Source organism: Symphodus melops, assembly GCF_947650265.1.
Source record: "Symphodus melops genome assembly, chromosome: 1".
NCBI lineage: Eukaryota > Metazoa > Chordata > Actinopteri > Labriformes > Labridae > Symphodus > Symphodus melops.
The window spans coordinates 52,806,310-52,828,262 of NC_136691.1; the positions used below are offsets into that span (position 1 = coordinate 52,806,310).

The 21,953-nt window shown below is 41.3% G+C and overlaps 1 protein-coding gene and 1 long non-coding RNA gene across 2 annotated transcripts in view; both read left to right on the forward strand.

The window, feature by feature from the left end:
* Nucleotides 1–21,953, forward strand: part of ntrk2a (neurotrophic tyrosine kinase, receptor, type 2a) — an 86,757-nt gene that overhangs the window by 12,330 nt on the left and 52,474 nt on the right. The window contains exons 6-10 of the mRNA XM_079371057.1: nt 4,029–4,162; nt 5,057–5,189; nt 5,413–5,484; nt 5,695–5,922; nt 8,225–8,392. Of these exons, the coding sequence (XP_079227183.1) occupies nt 4,029–4,162; nt 5,057–5,189; nt 5,413–5,484; nt 5,695–5,922; nt 8,225–8,392 (735 nt within the window). The remainder of the gene's footprint in view (nt 1–4,028; nt 4,163–5,056; nt 5,190–5,412; nt 5,485–5,694; nt 5,923–8,224; nt 8,393–21,953) is intronic.
* Nucleotides 11,093–11,456, forward strand: LOC306841455. The gene is made up of 2 exons (XR_013781523.1): nt 11,093–11,279; nt 11,328–11,456. It is a non-coding gene; the product is annotated as an uncharacterized lncRNA (long non-coding RNA).

Genomic DNA, 21,953 nt, shown 5'->3' on the forward strand with positions numbered 1-21,953 from the left:
TACCAAAAAATACAGTATATTCCTATAGCAGTGAGAGTCACTGTTAAAGTCAGTGATTTAATACTTGTTCAATAACAGCAATGTTAAATCATGGTTTTGATTTTTGCAATTTGGGATGGTGTTGAAGTTCCAGTTCAGCAATACACCAACTAAACCCATCATTTATAGAGTTCATTCAAACAAAGGGGACAAAGGATGTCGTGGGCCAAGAAGTCCAGGCAACAGAAACACATGAGCAGTTGTAGAGTCTCTCACCACAAAAACCAAAATGTTGCACAAACTGATCACAGGGTAAGAGCTGCTGAAACATGATTGACAAGATTTTTAGGCAGGTAATCAATAATCCATAACACATCCTTGGTTTTGTTGCTGTTCTGCATGTCATGCCTCAATCCTGATTTCTCTGCATTTTTTTTTTTTGAGCAGAAATCATTTTGTAAATCCCTTTCATAATACACTGACAGTCTCCACTGTGCTCCAACAGCAGAATAATACAGCGAAGTCAGAAATGGATTTTCTGTAGTGTCACTCTCTCGCACATTTCATTCTCTCCCTGTTGTGTACGATATGTGGTTGAAAAATCTCTCTCCCTCTCCCCTACTTTTGCCTCTCGTCACAAATCACCACGTCTCTTTGGCGAAAGGCTGGAGCCACGGCGTGATGAATTTGAAACTTCTGTAAACATCAATGTGAACGTGCCTTTTGTGGCCTATTGCAAGAGCGGATCACAATGCCACCGTCTGCACAATGACATTGAAGTATGCTGCAGCGTTTTGTGCAGAGGTTTTTTTTTTAAAGCCGGAGAGCAGAGGATATTTTCCTTTTTAAATATGAGCTGTGAGCAGCTCTTCAGCAGCATATTATAGAGAGGTATATCTCATCTGCTGGGCCTGTTATTCGCATCCTGGTGAATGGAGGCAATCTTGATTTAAGGAGTAGGCCTGGGCGATGTGACTACATAAAAAAACAAAAAAAAAACAAACGTCACATCAGTCGATATCACGAATTATCACGAGAAATAATTGATTCCTTCACACTTAAAACTAGATTTTTGCTCCTGAGTGAAAGTTGAAGAAATCAGTTAAATATGAATATGATTTATTTGTTCTTAATTATCAGAACATTTCAAGTTTTAATTAAACAGGAACATTTCACCATCATGAGCTCTGTGCACAGAGCTGGAAAGGCTGATATGACAGTTAGCTGCTAGCTAACAACTAACATCCATCCATTGTTTATATTATTTACAATATGGTCCATACTAACACTGGTTTGGGACGTTTGGTCATTTCTTTCCTTCATCGTGTTTTTATCGGGTCATATTGTTTCAAACAGGGGAGTGTGTGGAGTGTTTCACATTAAGCTGCACTCGTCTTCGGCACAGTTACCAGAGCATGTTACTCTTTTCTGTCGGATGGTACATATATCCAAAATGCCTCCAAACTCCTGAAGTTGGGCGTCCTTTCTTGTCATCTTGTCGACGATGTTTTCTCCGTGCTTTGAGTTAACAGGCTAAGCGCTGTCTTCTGTGTCGCTAACGCTATATTCGGCTGTGTCATTCTGCTTCGAACATCTGTAAACCCGCCGAGCCAAATCCCTGTGACACATTGTCGGGTGACAACTGGCATTCACTGTGCTCAAACTGTCTATCAGCTCTCCACAGATCAACTGAAGGTTAATGTAGAAGATAGGTATTTTGCAAAACATAACGAGCAGCAAATGGATTTAGAAAGGCAAAGTTATAGTTACTATCCACTCTGCAACTCGTGTCTTTATCCCTCTTCTTGTCCATAATGCATTATGGACTATTATTGTGATATTCTTTTTCTTGTGCATCTTAAAACTAGTAAGACGACATATAGGCAGATCAACTTTCTTTCCCCTCACAGGCTTCCTTACATTTGTCATTGATGTTGTTAGTCAGGACTTTATTGCGCTGTTGGCTGTTTCTCTGCAGACACTTCAGTGCCAGTCGTTTCCATATGTTTACAACTGGCTGCAGGTGGGCTGCAGTGGTGCCAAACACTAAAACACATAATAGTGAAATCTTTCCTGGTAATGACTCACATGTTGACAGAGTATAGCAGACCTGTCTACTGCAGTAATTACGGTAAAATTCCTCCCCAGTCCTACTTGATGATTCTGAACTCATCCGAGCAGCTAAGGGATTACAATCTCACAGGATGTCATGGATGGTTTGACTATCAAAGCTGCGCTCGAAAATAATTGAACATGGAGATAATTCTTCGTGTTCCGAGGCGGGTCACGACAACAGCACAGACAGTAGCACCAGCGAGGTTTTCCCAAGTTTCCCTCTGACTTCTGGGCTCTGTGTGGTGAAGCTTTTTGTCAACGTGTGTGAAGAAAGCTGATTTACTGAAAGCCCGTTGAGATATGTGCTTCAGATACAGCTGCTCGCCTGCCACCACTGAAATTACTGTTTTTTTGTGCGTCTCACGGTGATTGAGTGGGTTGCCGTAGTGATAAGTGGGTTGCCCTGGTGATAAGCATTCTGCCGACGGACAGAAGAGGTAGAAGAGGAGGAGGAGAGGGTTCGATAAGAAATCTGTCCAGTTTTATCTGCAGTGGCTGTCGACACCCAGCTCCTCTCTTTGTCCTCGTCTTTCTCTCTTCTTTTTGTTTGTTTCCTTCAGTTTCATTCTTCTCTTTTCTTCTCTTCCTTTTGTCTATACGTCCTTCGCTTCTTTCGGCTCTCGTCTTCCTCTCACATTTTGCCCAATTGTCTTTTCGTTCACAACCTTTCTCTGTTATTGTCCCTGTCTTCCCTTTTCTTCTCACCTTCTCTGCTCTTTGTTTTCTTGTCCTCTTCTCATTTGTCTTCTCCTTTTTGGATTCTTCCTTTTCTGTTCTTTTCGTTTTTGTTTCCATCCTGTTTCACTTGAACTCTCACCTATCTTCTTGTTCTCGGCTTGTCTTTCCTTATTTTCTCCTGTTGTTCTTGTCTGCTTTACTCTTTTCATCCAGCACTTGTCTGATTTTCTGCTTTTGTCCTCTTCTTCTTGTCTTTGTTTGTTCTTATTGTTCCTTTCTTCTCTCGTCTTCTCATCTTCTCTGCTCTTTGTTCTCTTTCTCTTTTGGGTTTTTCTTTCTTCCCATTTTATTCTATAATTTCTTTCTTCCCTCATCTCCTCTCTAGCGTCTCTTCCTTGATGACCTTCTTGTATTATTTTTCCTCTCTCTCCATGTTGTTCTCTCCTTTTGATTTTTTGTTTTGTTCTCATCTTCACCTGTTGCTTTGGTTTCCGTCCTGCTTCTTTTCTCTCTGTCTTTTTATTCGTCTCTCGGTTTTCTTTTGGCTACTTCTTTCAAATAGTGATCAGTTTAAATTCGTTATGCTGGTTTCTTAGTCTCTATTCTTGTTTTTTTTAATCATTGTAGTGTTTGATTTGTTTTCTGTCTAATGGATGCTTGTCAGTTTTGAAACCCAAATGGTCAAAAAAAATGATCGTGTTACAAAACCAAAAACATCAAACCATTAACAAAAATGATTCAATCACAGGCGTCCTCAACACACACACACACACACACACACACACACACACACACTCAGAGTCAGCAGTGTCTTTTTGCTTTGACAGAGTCTTCAGACTGTGTCCAATCAATCCCTGCTGAAGACATGCACTAGTAATCAGTGTAACCATCGCTGTGTTTGAACTCTGTCGCTGTGTCTCTGTTTGATTGGGGTGAATGTGCTTAAATGAAAGCAGGAGAGAAAGTAAGAGGGAGAGCAGGAGATTGAATTCAAGGTCTCTCTTTGTGAGTCCATGTTTTCCCCTGCTCGGTGGTAGTGTGTGTGTGTGTGTGTGTGTGTGTGTTTGCCTGCTCTTCCACTCTTGTTGTTGAGGTTGTTACGTGCCTGGTGTTGTGAATGAAAGGACGAAAGTGTCCCAATCCTAAATTTGCTTCCTTCCTTTTCCCCCTTTCCTCCGACCTCCCTCTACCCCTGCCTCCTTCTCCTCCTGCCTCTCCTCTTCTCCTCCTCCTTCCCTCTCCCTGGTTGTATGTAGAGCTTCCCATGGCAACTGTGAACCCATCCACAGTGAGATTAATGGAGGGGAAGAGCGTGGACCTGACCTGCACAACCTCTGGGGTGCCCTCACCTGAGCTGATATGGAACATGGCGCTGGTCTCCAATTATGATGTTAGAACACACACACACACACACACACACACACACACACACACACACACACTAAACCTTTTTCACTCATGCCCTTCTGAAAAATTCTTGAAGATTTCAGAACAGGATGCCCTCGAACCTGAGTTGCTCTTTCACACATGACCCCTCGCAGTGGGAGATTTTCCCTTTCAGATGAAGGCATGGGGGATGGGCAATGGTTCTTGGGGGGCAGAGCATGAAAATAGGATGCAGTGGAAGTCACTGTTTAATGTTTACATCATACACAACATAGCCTTGACAGAGTCTGCACAGGATCAATGAGTGAGTGGAAAAGAAGATGACTGAGAGAATGATCACAGCAGGTAATATTCAGGAACATTCTTGCAGGGATAATGACGTTTAGATCATTGACTCACCTCAACTTTTTTCCAGAAAGGTTACAAGGGTGCTGACAGGGAAAAAGTTGGGATGCATTTTGAGTCAGAAATTCTGCCTTTAGCGGGTGCCAGTAGTGTAGTGGTTAGTGCACATGCCCCATCGTCCTGAAAGTGGGTGGTCCAGGTCGGAATCAGTACTGAGGCTAACCATGTCATTCCCCACTCTCTCCTGATTTCAGACTATCAACACCCTCCAAAAAAATAATAATAATGAACTAAACAGGGATAGGTTGATGGATATTGATTAGTATATCCTGGGATAAAACTTGCATGTCACTGTTGCAGTACAACGATGGATTGCAATAATCATGCAAAAACAAATACAATACTTTAGGAACAATGACCTTTAAATGACAACAAGTGAAAAGAATAGTATAATTAAAAGCTGCATCTTTTAATATGTAGAACTGTGCCATGGGGTTTTTAAAAATGCAGTGTGTTGAAAACTCCTGATATAAGAATGTGTTTAATTCCTCAGATCGGGACATCAGGACAGATTTCTGTGATGCGACTCTCCAACCTGTCCTCTCTGGACCACAACCGCAAGATCAGCTGCACGGCTGAGAACGTTGTCGGAGAGAAAGAGTCCTCGCTGGTGCTGGATATTCTTTGTACGGCTCTTATTCAGTGTGTGTGTGTGTGTGTGTGTGTGTGTGTGTGCGCAGTGAAGTCTTTAAAGCTGTAGAAGACTAATGCTCCTCCTCCTTTTAATCAGTGTTTTTGCATGCTTCACTAGTTCTACCGCTGAATTGCTCTTTGCTTTTTTTGTGTGTGTTTTCTGTTTGTGTCTCTCATCGGTGCCCTTAAACACTTTATTCTTTCTTTTACACTCAGTTCCTCCAAAGATCACGAAGCTGAGTGACGCGATACCGGACCATCACTGGTGCATCCCCTTCAGCATGACAGGTACGACGGAGAAATCAAAACAACATCCTTCAGTGATACTTTTCTGAGTTTTCCTAGAGAAGTATCATCATGATCATATCCATGTTAATAAATCAAAGCAATGTCTTTGTAAGGACCACTTATCCTATGTGTCCTTGAGCAAGGCACTTCACCTTAACGAGACACATGTAACCAGTGAAATCGACAGAATCTCTTTCGTTGTATTTCCAGGAAACCCAGAGCCGACGCTACAATGGTTTCTGAATGGAAAAAAGGTGACGGAAGGGGACTTCATCTTAACACTGATCCATGACGTCACAGAGAGAGAATTCCACGGCTGCCTGCAGCTGGACAACCCCACACACATTAACAACGGCCGCTACACGCTCGTGGCTACAAACAAATATGGGACAGACCAAAGGGAGGTGGATGCTCACTTCATGACGCAGCCCTGGACAGGTGAGCAGTAACGCTGCTCTCAGATGTTTGAAAATTCAGGATGTTTTGCCAAAGAGAGTCGTGCTAAGAATGTCACTGGGTACATCATTTATTTACATATTTTATAAGCCACTGTCAGCTCAACATATCAAGGCAACGTCTAATGAAATATTCTTTTTGTTTTGCATTTTCTGATGTGCAGAAAAGGAGCCAATTTATTATGGTGAGTGAAACATATTCCTAACGACTAATATCATGCTGTCAGTGTCTTTTCAGATCAATGTTTTTTTCTGTTCAATATCTCATCATTTTATCCTCCTACATTAAGACAAATCACATTTTAGAAATCTTTCTCTTTCTCTTTTATCTCTCAAGTTGCTGAGGGTGCGTTACATACCTACACATCCATCAGCTAGACATTAGGCTTGTTGTCCTTTCTTTTGTGGCACCCATGCTGTTGTGATTCCGTTATTGATATTCTGCATGTTGAATTCATGTTTTTTTTCTTTAATGTTTGTTTGTGTTGTGTTTGTGTAATGGATATGTTAGTGACAGAAGCTCCGAAAACAGGCATGACTGACGACATTATTTTCTGACGAGCATGCTGCAGAATTGACTCTTTGAGTGTTTCGGTATGTTTGAAAGCTAACGGTTCTTTGCTGTCTCTTTCTCCAACACCTCATCCCTCCTGCAGAGCTCCCAACAGGTACTGCAAAGAATTTGATTTGCTTGCTTTTCATAGCTCAGTTAAATGATCAATTACTTAGCCGCCTTCTCTAAATGACTTGTTGTTACTTTCGCTACACACAGGGGAATAAAGTGCCAGCTTGAATTGACAATGTAAAAGGGGCTAATGAAAACAACCAGCTGAAACCCTGTTTATTAAACCCTTTATTTCAGACAGAGGTAGAAAAATATGGGTTTCAGCTACCTAACTTTTGTTTTCATCATCTCTGGCGGATTTAATCTGTTGCATGATCGTGTCGTGGTCCCCATCTGACTTATTTGAATTAAGAAGCATATGAATTGTCGTACGTATGAATTGATACCACAAACCAGATTTGATGCAAAACACTGAGACTAAAGCAACTGCTAATGGTTGAAAGTCAGTGAAAGACAGAAGAAGAAGAGGGCGTGATCTTGCAACGCAGTGCCGAGCTTATAAGTGCTAATATTAGAAACTCTGATAATAATTATCCGGTTTGGTAACTGCTAGAGCACTTTTGCAATATGAGAGAAAAGACTTTGAAGATGTGGGAGTTCAAAACTCCTCCAAATTGGACAGATAAGCTAAAGTTAGCCTGAACTCATGTTACACATCCTACATGCATTGATCGAATACACAGCGACTTTTTTCATCTGTAAAATAATGTGGTGCAAAAAAGTGCTGCTCTTTAGATTGATGTTGATAGATTGAAGTCACAATCCTTCATCATATGCAGAATTCAAATGATCTGCTTTGGGTTTGTGGACATTTGCTCTTTAATGATCAGTTTACAATTTGCTACAAACAACCACCTGGTGCTACATTTACCTACTGAACATGCTGTTAAACACCAGTAAACTATGTTTGCTGCAGCCGTAAATTGTCTTTAACAGGTGTTGATTTTTTGTTAATTTGTTGTTGCATTAAATAATCAAGTGAGATTGGGGCGTCGGCTGGCCTTGGGCTTATGTTGCCTTGTGTGGAAACTGCAGCCCTCGTCACAGAGACCGTGGGTTCGAATACGACGGCGGCCCTTTACTGCACGTCACCCCGCTCACTCTTTCTCTGAGGTTACTCGTCTCTCTCCAATGATGGAGAGAAAAAAAAAAAAAAAACACCAGAAAAGTTCTAATTAAGTAAGATCATGTCCGGTAATTTGTGCCTGGTTTGACCTCATTTTACAAACGTGTGCGACAATAGTTAGACAAAGAGTTTGAGTGGGTTTGAATATGTCATCATCACCATTTTTACGACGTTTTTGTAGGATTATTTTGTCGTTCTTTTGTTGAATGAATCCTTAAAAGTGATCGACTTTGATATGATTTGAGTACAAAGGAGTCACAGTTGCAAGCCCATTTAGACTCAGCAGCATTTTCCAATCTGTGCTCGCTACAATACTGTTGAAAAGAAATTTTGAAAGAGGATGTGATTTCAAATCTGTCCTTCTGTCACTGTAACTGTATTTACTTTCCTCTCTCTCTCTCTCTCTCTCTGCTTATCAACAGATGACCCTCCTGAAGTCACTCAAAAAGACAGAGTCGCTGTAAGTCCTCTGTCTCTGTTTCTTTACTGATTGCCTCTGCCACCTGTTTTGTTTACTTTTTCATTTGTGTCTAGAAAACACCTTGTCAGGGTCTCTTTTCCCATGCTCGGAGGTTAATAACTCGTGTTTTGTCATCGTTCAGGTGTACGTGGTGGTGGGCATTGCTGCTGTTGCCTTCACCGGTTTCGTTCTCATGTGTGTTGTTCTCAAGTTTGGAGGGAACTCCAAGTTTGGCATCAAAGGTAAGGCTCTAAGCTTCTGTCTTCATTGACCTCCTCGTCGGGGAGAACATGCCGAATCACTACAGAATTAATCCACAATACGTATTTGTCTGTTATTTGTGAGTAACTTTCAAAGATGGCTTCATGGATACATCAAAAAAACAAAAAGAGATCTCCCCCTCTGTTCCGTCTTTGGGGGTATTAACAGAGACGTTACAGAGCTGAAACAGTTTTAGCTGAGCCAGCCGGGCGGAGCACAGTGCAGTGTGCGTACATGCAGTCTGAAAAGAGCTAATCACACAAGTCAAAAAGGAAGCGAGGCCAAGCTGCCCTAGCACTCCTACAGGGGTGTGGTCAAACTCAACTCATTTGCATTTAAAGCTACAGACACAGAAACTGTGTGTTCTGAGCGGGGCTGAAATAGAGGGGTTTATAGGCCTGATCAAACACAGGATTAGATTAGATTTAGAACAAGATACTTCCCACACATGTTTTGAGGAACTGTGAATTATTGAAATTGGTTTAAAAGGAGTAAAATATGTGACCTTTAGCATCCTCTTCAAAGCGTCCAATTAGAGCAGCTTAAGTTTCAGCTCTTTTTCTAATTTGTTCCATGTAAATTGAGGCAAAGTGAAATTTTTCCCCCTGAAGGTGTGAAGAAAACAGAGCTCAAACAGACTCGTAGATGAAAAAACAGCAGTGTTAGAGTCTGCGTGTTAGACATAGAAGACCATCTAACACGTGCATACAAGAAGCGAGGATGAGATAAATGATACACACACCGTGACTCTTTTAATATTACATACAAACCGTGTTGTATCCATGAATCCATCCTGCTCAGGTGGACACAGCTGCTGTCTGAAGGAGGTGCTTTGGGTTTGATGCTGCTGGTGAATAACATGCATGTTGACTTACCTGCTGTCGTTAACTTTACTGTCGAGTTGATCTAAAACTATTGTTCCAGCCGTTGTGGAAGGCCTCCTTCTTCACACACATGCGCCATTTATCCTAATCTCCCACTGATTTACAGTGTGACTAAACCATTTTCTTTGGTTGTCATGCCGACCTCCTTGAACTTAATTGCCTTTGTTTGTCTCGTATTAATGCTTTGTGTACTAACGATAACAACTGAACAACCTTTCTCTACATACATGACCATGCTTTCTGCAGTTTTTTTAAAGGATATAAATGTTGAGTTGGCAGCTAAAATCCTGTAAGCGTAATTTATTCCTGCTGGCACTGTTATTGTTGTTGAGTGATTCAAGCTGAGTAAACTAAGCTTGTGTGAAAATCCCCAAATACAGAGGAAAGGTAAAGGATTTGTTTTCCAGGCTTTCAAGCCAGTCGACTAAAGTTTAGCTCAGTGTGGTTACAAAGTACAGTGGAGTCATGATAAGAAAGCAATAAAAATGCAACTCTCTAAAGGAATAATTCTAAGCTCTTTAAGACAGTGTTGTTTTTGGCGTAAAAAACTCGAAACCATTAGCATTTCATGCAGCGCTCGCTGAAGGTTCACATTTGACATTCAAATGACCCGAAAAAAATAATGTAAATGAGGAGAGCATTTTTTTTTGACGTGTGCCTGTGCATGCATATTTGAGTTGCACTAGATGTGCTGTGTTTTGACATTGATTGATTGATGGCCTCCAGAGAGGAAGGGAGGAAGGCAGATGGAGCAGCGACTATATACATTGTGTGTATGTGTGTTAGGCTTTATGGCTGTGTGTGTGTGGTTTCTTCTTCCTGCTCTGAAGGAAGTGATACCTCTAATGCATCTTAGCATCCTATGTATGTCTCTGTCTCTTGTGTGTGCATTTTAGCTCTTGTGTGCACTTCCACTCTTGTTTAGGATGTTGGGTTATATTACCTTCTTGCCCTTCTGATTCTTCCCTTTGAGCTTTCATCCTGGCCTTCTTCCTATATTTGACTTCCTCTCGACACGCAGTCTCGTCCCTGTGCTCCACATAGATCCAGATGTGTGTTCCCTGCAGCGTGTTGACGCTGGGATGAGCGAGAGATCAAGAGATGTTGAGAGAGGTTGGCGGCAGCAGAGTAAGCTGGAGAGATAAATGACTTTGAGTAGTTTGCAGAAACAGTGGCTCCTTCATGGTTTGGAACTCCAGCATGTTAAACCGGACTGATGGTCAAAGTTCATCTTCATACAAACTCAGATACGAGAAAGCAACCAGTGCCAATTCAATCGAAAAAGCACACTCACATGGCAATGTTTTTCTTTTCTAAATCATAAAAATGTGCTGGCAGATGCACATCTCCGCCCCCGCATGAACACAGTCAGTGCTGACGACGATGATGATGACGACGATGACGATGATGATGATGATGATGAATTTGTGATCAGAAGGTGTGAAGCGAGCGCGTCATGGCATATTGAACAGGTGTCCATGAGAAGAGCTTAAGTCGCCTCACTTACTCGGGAAGAGTCCCCGTCGGTCTCTCTCTGAGAGTCAAGTCAAAGAAGCTGGAGCCATTCTCCATTATTTATACTGACTGCATTATTCTGCTCCTCTCTCATCAATAAACATGGGCAGTATTTGGTGCACTGTGTCTTACTGCTTCCTGACACACACAGACAGGACAACTTTTTTGATACTGAACACAGTCACTGTGTGTCACTGTGTTGACATGAATAGGTTTGAAAGCACAGTGATAGTGTTCAGAGTGTTTCCTGCTGATTATTGTTAGTTTGATCACCATTCGGTTGGTAGAGTTTGTTTTCTCTTAACCGTGAGGTTGATGGTTCAATCCTGCAGCAACATGTCTTCTGAAGTGTCCTTGGGCAAAACATTTTAACGTTGCTCCCTCTGCCTTTTGGGCAGCGTATGAATGGGTCAGTACTGATGGGCACTTTACAAAGAAACTTCTGCCATCAGTGTGTGAATGGGTTGGTGTGACCTGTAGTGTAAAAGTGCACTGAGGAGTTAGAAGACTAGAAAAGCACTGTACAAGCTCAAGTCCATTTACCATTTGGAGGGCATTGGGAAGAGCTTTACAATAAGATATGATCACATATTAATACTTTTCTTAAACATACACTATAAGCAAGCTGAAACCTTTTTTTTTTTTTTTTTTGACAAAATCAAAATACAAGGAGAGCAAAAGCACAGCACAACACACAACATTCATCACAAAAAAGACACTTTGCCAGAGATTACAGATTATGTTACAGAAATATAGTAATAGAATAGATTGCACAGAGAAACATTGTTTCTGTTTTGTACAAGGTTTTCTTCCTTATTTTTCATTGCATATTCAAAGTTTCACGGGAAGTAATGCCAAGGCTAAAAGACGTTGTTGCAGATTTTATACCCATTCACTCTTACACCCAACAAACACGCTTCTGGGCATGGTGATACACTTCCCTTTAATATTAGATTTTACATATTCTGGACTCCTTTCCAAAATGCCTGGAAATTTGATTTAGAGTCCCTCGCCTCATATGGAGAGAAGACTATAAGCTGAAATACTTACAATATGTGAATATTGAGGTGCAGGATTTGGATGGTCTGGTTGAGGGTGTTTGATTATTTATTTGGCGAGAGTAATTGAAATGTATATTCATGTTGTAAGTGAGCTTAAAGCTTAAATCGTAATAAGGATAAACATAAGAAAAGAAATACAAGGATTTTGAGCCTGAGGAAAAGAAATCACGATAACTAGCAGCTTGGCTTAAATCTGCCTGCTGAAAGCCTTCCAGTTTTCACAAAATGACACATAAGTTCTCTCCTAAAGTGACTGCAGAATCCTGAAAGAGATCATCAGACGGCGCAGGCAGAGATGGGATGCAGCAGCTTCTGTATGTTTTCATGCCCTCCAAGCACCTGTAGGGAGGGAAGCGTCAACACGAACCTGAGTTCTGACGCAGGAGCAAGACAGAAATGTCAAGAGAGGGGAAAAAAAGGAGCGATTGAAAGAGAAACAGGAAATGTGAAGTGGAGAAAGTGAGAGACAGATGGAGAAGAAGAGAGCAAATGCTAAAAATGACATTTGACAAGAAGCATGAGTGGGGTAAAAAAAAAATAGAGAAAAAGTCAGCAAGATGGAGTCAGAAGAAGAAGAAGAAGACGCCTTCGCCAGGAAGCAGAGAAAAGTGAAGAGGAGGAGAAAAACTGAGAGAAAGAAGAGAGATGGAAGGAGAGAGTCCTGTCTTGTTCACTTATCAATGATTCATCATTAGTGCAGGTCTCAGTTTTCACCTTGTTTGGCGGAGTTACACGCCTCCATCTCTCTCTCTCTCTCTCTCTCTCTCTCTCTCTCTCACATGAACACAAAGCTCCTCACTGCCGATCGATCGATATGACACCCTCAAGGTCAGCAGAGCTCTATTCTAGGCTTGAGGCACTTCTGAGCATGCCCAGCAGATCCACCATCACCATCACCATCACCACCACCACCTCCTCCTCCTCCTCCTCCTCCTCCTCCTTTTCGTCTTCCTCTCCCTGCAGAATTTCAGCTTTCGCCTCCAGCTTTTGAGGTTTTTGACGAAATACTCCCCGCCCACTCGACTTTTTCAAAGGAAGGAAAAACTGAATGAGTTGCACCAACTATGAAGTGAAGTCACTGAACAAAAAAATAATCTATGATTCTGCATTTAGACCCGGGCTGTGTAGTAAACCTGAATACTTCAACGGTCCCAGTGTTAGTGTTGCTGTACTTTCACAATGTGTGATGATTCTCCCCTTCTTGTTGATGTTCTTTGATAAACTTATTCCTGTTCATTATTATAATACTGATCGTTTAGGGAAGTCTGGGCTTGCTGCCACTGCGACCCGACCTCAAAAAGGTGAAAAAAAAATAAAAATGGATGGATGAATTGTCACACAACAAATCATTAATCATCCTTTATTTTTAACTTGGTCTTAACATAAAATGAAAATTAATTTGATTTCAGTGCAAGCAAGCAGGAGCGGAGGCAAGACAATTCCTGCAACAGATACACACAGAGAAACTTTTTCTGCTTTTTCCACCAATTTGTTTATGTTGTAAATTTGTCCAACACGTAACATTAAAATGAAGAAAGAAAGTTGTGACCACGGCGTCAGACTATCTGGCTTTTTCTACCATATTTTATAAACATTACAGTGTGATTTCAATAGCCACTTCTTCATGTCAAATCATGGCCTTAGACACCCCTCACTTCCTGTTCTGGTCGGGAAAATGAGTGACGCGTGAAAGTGGATATTTTGAGGAGCAGGATGTCCTTTTCAGGGGTGCATGTGTGAAAGGGCTTTAACATTTGACCTCTGGATTGGTTTGAATAGAAACTCCTTTCATAGTCCTGAAATCTAAGTCTGGACTGACACGCCTAAAACATGTCATCTTGTTATTGGCTTATATGGAAAAGTTCAAACTCCACCAATCTCTAAATGTGATAGTCATCTTAGAGATATTCCACTCAGTGTTTGTGTTTCGTCATGTGAGTAAATGTTAACAGCAGCAGAACATTGTCCCTCGTGCATTTCAACCAAACACATGTAAGAGGGGCTCGTTTAAAGGTCAGTTGTCTGGGGACTTGAAATGACACTTGCCGTGTTGAAAACTGTATGTCTTTGCACAGATGTTTCCATAGCAACGGTAACAACTTGTTCCAAAGTCAGTCATATGAGGTGAGCGGCCTGAAGCTGCGAGTATCTGAGGATCTACATTTGAACTACAGAGAAGGAAATGTTACGATAAAGTGTATAGATACGATGGTCAGATGTCTAACGAATGAGCATCTGAAGCCCCTCCCCTAAAGGGGCCCGGACCGCATGTAGGGTATCAGTGCTATAGACAATAAAGACAGTTTGAGGTGGATAAAAAGAAGGCCCCGCCTTTGGCCGCGTTTATCGTTCCACTTTGTGTCCTGAATTGTGTTGTACGAAGAACAGTTTTGTTTCTGTGCAGATTTTAGCGTTTCGAGCTGGAGGATGAAACGACTGAATGCCAATGGCAGATCCTGAGGGCAGTGAGTGTTTGAAGGGCTCTGAAAATGGAAATGGATCTCTTCCAATGTGAAACGTTGCCTGAAGACCTCGTCTGTGCACTGCCTGGCTGCAGCTTTAGATGTTTGTTTTTTTGACACAGTCTACATTATTTGGGGTTTTTAGTGTATTCTCTTTTTGAGTGGGAAACTGTTTGGATTTTAGTATTTTAGTTTTTTTATTTAGTAAGAGGAACTTTTTTTTTTTTTTTAAAGCCATCCATGTTGACTTCATTGTAAATTATAGAAATGAAGAGCACCTGAAAATGGTCTTTCATAGGGGTGCATATTGTCATTTTCTCTAGCACCTCACCGTCCTCATTGTAGCGGCCGTGGGTTCGAATCCGACCCTGGAACTTTGCTGCACGTCATTCCTCACTTTCTCTTCAAGTGAGCGTAAACATTTTTTTTTACATTATTTGATTTTTCAAATGTTGATTTAAACTTCAAACGCATTTCTCTAAATGTCTTGAAGACGTTAACAGGTGCATCTTCGTGATCGGCACAAGAGATCGGATCAAGATGAATCTAATGCTGCTTAAAAAAGAAGCACTTTTCTTTTATTTTCAGCCTCGTGTTCTAACAGACTCACGACAAGAGCTCTAATCTGTCTGACACACACATCACTTGTCTTGCTGTTTTTGATCCTTGCTTCAGGTAAAACATTTAAAAAAAAACACCAAAAAATGGCAGCTATTACAAGTCCCATTTCTGCAGAATTCGTCTCAGAACAAACATTACTGGGAATTAAAGCTGGCTGAAAGTTCTCTTAACTAGCTTTACTCATCATCTACACAGAGGATGTTTTGAAGAGGGCACATTGGCGGGCTGAGTCATCCAACTTGAAGACAGAGACCATCAGCTTTCTTCTCAGTGTTATCAGGCAGTCCATTGTGCCGCCGTACATCATTTCCTGTCTTATATTGGTCAGCCTGACCTTTACGCACAGACAGAGCACTGAAGAATTACATAGTGGTAACTGTGAGTGCAGTGTGGGCCCAGGACTTTATGTACACTTCCAATTTGTGCAAAAAGGAAATTATTGGAGAGGGGTTACGATTTGTTTCCATTTTGAAATATGAGGGTTTTTAAAATCCGATTATTCTCCACTTCAGAACAGAGGCACTTTGAAACGGGCGCTGTGACGTCATTTTATGACTCTCATGCAAATCCGAGAACATAAATGGACTTAAAATGGTCATACGAGGAAACCAGCTTCGTCGGCACATGCATTATCTGCATATTTATCCTCATATTAAGGACATAACGAAGTAGAACAGTCTGGGATGTGAGGTTTTATGGCGGCAGCTTTAATTTATACATACAAATGTCTTGCTCTTAACGTTATTTTCAGAAGTCTGTTTGCTCCTGAGCATCAATCAAACTGAAATGAATGCTTTGATTGTCATGTAATTACAACATAAACATCATCATGATCGGTCTCAAAACGAAAGCTTTTATTCAAATGTTGGAAAGTATTGTTTGTGTGTTTCTTGATATATTCTCTTGGCAGAACAGCTTATAACAACATTGCCACTGAACCAAAAGAAATATTTAATTTGTGCCAGAAATGGATCAGTAATTTAATTTTCTCCAAAATACAAACACAATCTGCCAATCTTTATACAGAGACAGACCAGCGTTTTTTTTTTTTTTTTTTTTTTTTTTTTTCATAATAAACAAAAGCAAGAAAATTACTTCCATCCAACACACACACACACACACACACACACACACACACTGTACAGGTTGTCTGCTGAATCTGCGATCACACACGTGGCCCCTCAGGTCTTCTACAGTTCAGCTGCAGGATTTATAAATCCTTTAATGTTTCGTATCTGTACCATGTGATGAATTGGAGCGACGTCGGCGCTGAGAGCTGAGAGCAAGGAGAGCTGTGTTTGTCTGAACAGATTGGACAAAAGTCATTCATTTGCAAGTCATAAGTAGATCTCCCGCCTCGGCTAAGAAGGGCCCAATCAAGTCCAAGTCTTAGACTCTGTGCTTCAAGTCCAAAAGAAACCATTATGTAATTCACAATTTGTGATTAGACTCAGTTTGTTTTAAATTCTTGAGGGACACAGTCAAGAGGCGCCGAGCGGGTAAAGACTCATATGATACAATTACTTCCTGCCAGTTTGACGCTATGGCACGAATGAGGATAACATGAATGGGAGCTCATCTGGCTAAAGAACAAATTGGCAGCGGGATCAAAAAGAAGAAGAAGAAGACAGCAGGACAATGTACAAGAGAGGGGGAAAGATGAAGAGATGAAACATGACTGGAGGTGATTCTGACACATGGATAAATGCATGAATGGTCATTATGTATTGTTCATCTTATCAGATACCTTCTTGTATCATTATAAGATTGTCTCACAATATAGTCATTTGAACAGAGTCGCTGTGTTGTGATTGAGGCTCACAGGACACGAGCTAAACCTCGACTGCCTGCTTGGGAGACTATAGCCTGCAGGATGATATTTTCCATTACAAAAAATGACCATATGTAAAGGAGAGGCTAAGCAAAGAGGTTGTAGATTGTCCACAGGGGGCGCCAAAATGACGGGAAAGTGAAATCTGGCCACAGGAGCTTTAAATACACATTAGACCCTTTTTTTGGTGAAGCAATAAAGATCAAACGACCATCGGAGTAAGTGTCTGTGGTGTTGAATCCACTTCAGCAGAGTCATCAGCTTCAGCCCACGACTCTGGTGTTTGTGTACAGTATTACACTGAATGTACATCACGTCAGTGTGAGTTTCTCCACAGACACTTTGACAGTGTGTTGTTTCTTGAGCTTGTTCATCTCGCTCAGTAAATGCCACTGCTGCCAGAGTGTGTGTGTGTGTGTGTGTGTGTGTGGGTGTGGGCATGCTGCATCAATTTGCCTTTTCTTGGCAGTACAGTGAATGTCTGTATGATCGGCTCTATGTTAATGAGGCTTAATCTATCGATCAACATCTCGTCCTGCTGCACTCGGGCTCATACTCAAGTCACCGGGAGGCGAATACACACTGAATACACACACCCTCTGTTGTCCCCAGTTTTTACCCTGAATATGTATGAGAGTTGCTGAAGATGCCTGCCAATATCATTTAGTGTTTCTGGCTGCTTTTTCGTTGTATGTTTTTTGCGAACGTGCTCTATTTTCCGCTCAGCAGGCTATAGGAGCAGAAAAGGAGGAGCAGCAGGGAGGAGTGTGCAGCAGCACTGAGCACTATAACAGATAGAGGATTTATTGATGGATCAGTGGATCGTTTGCCTGTCCAGACTGAGACAGGATCCCTCTGCCCTGCCTTCCCATCACTGCCTAATGCTTTGTTCAGCAGCTCTGCTCTCTGCAGTGTGTGTGTGTGTGTGTGTGTGTGTGTGTGTGTGTGTGTGTGTGTGTGTGTGTGTGTGTGTGTGTGTGTGTATATGCAAGTTTAAATGCGTGTCTGTGTATGGCAGGTGGATAGTAAATGGGGGCGGGGGGAACACGTGTGTGAATGACAGGTTTGAAATAGGTGTATGAAGGATGAGGAGAGAAGCAGAAAAGTCAAAATATTCACATATTTTTGTGTCTGAGAGGAAAATTGTCTGTCTCTTTCTGCTCATACATAAATATTTGTTCATACCTGCATAATGTCTTTCAAAGGTTTGGGTTTCAGAGCAGCCAGGTCTTGTTTATTCAACTACAGTACATGTGCTTAGAGCTCCAGAGAGCCATCAAAGCACTTTGATTTATGACTCTTTTGTCTTTTTTCAAACCAAATAGCTGCCTAAAAATATCAACACAAATATTTCCTGAGAACTTGCTGATTCAGCTGGAAGCTCGCCAGATCAGTCAAACTTTGGATTGGGCTTTCAATGAGTACAATCAGCTTAATTCTACATCAGCATATTTCAGAAAGTGTGTTGTTAGATAAATGTTGTAAAAGGTTCTGCGTGGCGGTGCAGTGGTTTGAATCCCTCTCTGTGTGGAGTTTGCATGTTCTCCCCGTGAACGCGTGGTCTCTCTCCGCTTCCTCCCAGAATCCAAAGACACGCTCGTTAGGTTAATTGGTGATTCAAGTTTTAATTGTAGAAATGTACATGATCGCTTTGTAAGATAGAAGACTGTTTCTAAAAGGAGATTATAGTCGTGGGCACCAGTGGATAGAGAATGGGTCAACACGATACGATAGGAGGCTGTGTAAAAATATTGATATACATGACAACAATAAAAACAAATTGCAGAGTCATTCCTTAAAGCAATACCCATTGAAACATGAATCTGTAGTGAAATTGGGTCATATATGTAGTAGAAATGTGATTTTTTTTTTTGTTGGTGTCTTCTTGACCGAGAAAAAGCAGAATATCTATTTCAAACTGAATTAAAACTAAATCAAATACTACAACTCCCAGAAGGCCTCTCTCACTGATCCCACTGAACACCAGAGCGAGCCTTCAGGCTATAAGCTAACTTGTTAGCAGATCCAGTAAGACTTCTGAACGTCCTTTGTTTTCTTTTGAAACGGTGAATTATTGTTTTGCAGCGGGTTGTTTAATCCGAACAAGGACAAGAAGTACGTTTTCACCACTTGCCGATTAGACATTTGGACGCGATGCAATGTTTACGTTGGCTGAGGGTGGATACGGCAGCAGATGAAGCCGACAATATTTCTGTAGCTTCAGTGGATGAAAACATGAGAAACTTGACTTTTAGTTCTTCCTAGTTCTTCACTATAACGGCTACTTACAGTAGCTGACAGCTAGCTTATCTGACTGCATCAAAATCATTAAAAGCCTGATCCTCAGGCCTCAATCCTACAGGTAGCTGAACTTTTTAAATGTCCTTTATGGACAACAGAAAGATCTACCTCATAGAAACGGCACAAGCTAGTTATTAAAATTCAAGAATACACTTCTTTTCCAAATCAGAGTATTATGATTTTTATCCCTCTGGCTTTTCATAAGACTGTATATCGTTTGCTTTGTTAGTTTGTTAGTTTCCGTCACAATGTTGCAGAGGTGACAGCTGGATTACACTTTCAGTGTTCCTCCAGTTAATATTAACATTGGTGTGAAAGGGATTTCAATTTTAAATGCACTACAGGAAGAAAGAGAGGGCATGATTGGGTGTGAAAATGTTCAAGAAATAAATGTGACAGACGGTGAGAAAAAAAAGTGTAAAGTTGAAATGAAGCTGTCAGTCTGTATTTGTTTGTGAAGTTGGAGCTCATGTTCATACCTGCATGGTGTCAGACAGAGAGTTAATGTTCAGGACAAGCAGCCCATCCTCATTGTATGCAGCACACACTGCATGTTAGCAGCCTCAGGCGGCTGCCAGCTGGATTTATTACTGTGTTTTTTGTAAGTCCAGCTTGTGGTCTTGTGCCAAGACCGACGGTTCTGCTGAGCTGTCCTTGGGTTTGTTAGCTGACATAAGACATCTGATGAAAAATACTCCACAACCACAACTCCAGAGCAGTCTGGAGCTGAGCTGCACAGAAACACAAACACATGTTAGGAGAAAACGCTAATTAAAAAGACAGATGGCGCTCAGTCAAAACGATAAGCAAAGATATCTGTTTGTGTGTATGGAGTAATCTTAACTGCTCACAATGGGTGAAGGAAGAACATTGCAGCAGATGTCTGTGTCACATCAATCTGTTTTGTAAAGTCCAAATTGAAATCAGTCAAATAAAGTACAGGTAAAAGTGTGCGTGTTCCTACACAGGAAGATATTTGTACTCACCATCATCTTGCACATACCTGCACCCCTGTAAAGCTCCTCCACTGCACCTTTTATTTTCATTTATTTGATTTCTACATTTTTATCCTTTAATGTTTAATTTTAGGGAAAGGGGGGGGGGGCTGGAAATGAGTGCTGCACTGGGTTAGAAATGTGGAGGAATCAGCTGTTCTTCAAGGATAAAAGACAAAAATCTAACAGTTAATACAAAAGGAACCGGGATGGGTCCGGATGAAAAACAATGTTTGAGCCAAGTCAAAGGCACTCTGATGTCGAATAACAATCCTTTAATTCACAGGGATATGTCTACACGTTTCCACTTAGCGCAGCTCAGCTTTCTCACATTTTAACCATCAGCTCAAATCTTTGATTTTCATTGGGACAGTTCCTTCCTTTTGTATAACCTAATTTAAAATTTAAGATTTTTTTTGTCTTTTTGTCTTTGACCTGGAAGTGTAACCGCATAAATGCATCAGTCGTGTTGTTGTCTGCCTTCAGATATCACTGTGAGCTAGCGGGAAATCAAATCTGTACCACAGTGTAGTATTCAAATAAATGTCCTCATCCTCATAGTTGTTGTTGTAATGATTGCCTGGAGAGTAAAAGATCTTGTAGAGTGTGTGTATGTAGTTGTCAGAAGGTCAGTCGTGTGACATAGTCAACTTTCGTAGGCCATTGCATGCTGTTGCCAAGGCAACCTGCGTCATTGCCAACCTGCGCTGCTGCTGCTCCAAAACTAAATCATTATCACTCGCTGAGTCTGAAAGGGAAGTGAATCACTACCGACGCACACACACACACACACACACACACACACACACGCACACGCACACGCACACGCACACACACACACACACACACACACAGACACACACACACGTCACGAGAGACACCTGGGACAGGATAAAACCAGCAGTGATGCTGGAGATGGCAGCAGACAAAAGATGTCAAACAGTAGAGCCCTTGTTCATTACTGCCTCATGCTGCTCAGAGATCTTCTCTCTCTTTTTTTTCTCTGGCTTTGTTTATGAAGTGAGTCATCGAAAGCATTTTCACTCCTCCTACAGGCGCTGACGATGATTGGCAGACAGACGTGGCACTTTTTTTGGATTGTTGAGGTTAAGCTTGTGACTTTGGATCGGGCTGCTTTGAGATACTGAGGGTAACAAAACGTGACAGATCACATACCAACATGAATTAGTAATGAAAGCAAGTGAAACAACAGACACCAAGTGCTGTAACAAATAGAACAGGTGTTGCCTGTTCACTGTGACTGAAGTTCATGCTCTCTAAATCCTGACAGACGTGTTTGTGTTGTTACATGATACATGATAGATGAACCTTAATAACAATATAATCACCATACTGAGATAATTATATACACTTTGCACGGCAATGAAACAATGATACATCCAGCACATCTCCAGTGTATCTTTTTTTTATTTATTATTATTTATTTTTTGAATCTATATACTGTACTTCTTTAATCCCTGAGCGAAATGTTGGTTTACACTCTGATATTTAGAGAAATGCTTCTTACACACATAGGCCCGAGTCACACACATGCATTAGAAATACTGTATTTGTCATCCTCTTTTTATTTCATTTCAACTTTGACTTCTTCTATGGCCAATTAACCTCTGTTCACAATAAAAGGACAGTGGAGCTGTCGTTGACTGATGAATGCATTTTGCAGTCAAGAAGTTACTGACCCAGTTCTTGCTTTGCTAAATGCATAAACCGTCATATGGAAACCTTGCGCCAATAAACCTCTCCGATGTTACATTCCTCTGATGTGTGGGGGGGGATTAATGATCCAATGAAGCTCCACTCCGCTCACACACACTCAGCTGATTCATTGTCTGAGGTGCAAATTAAAGCCTC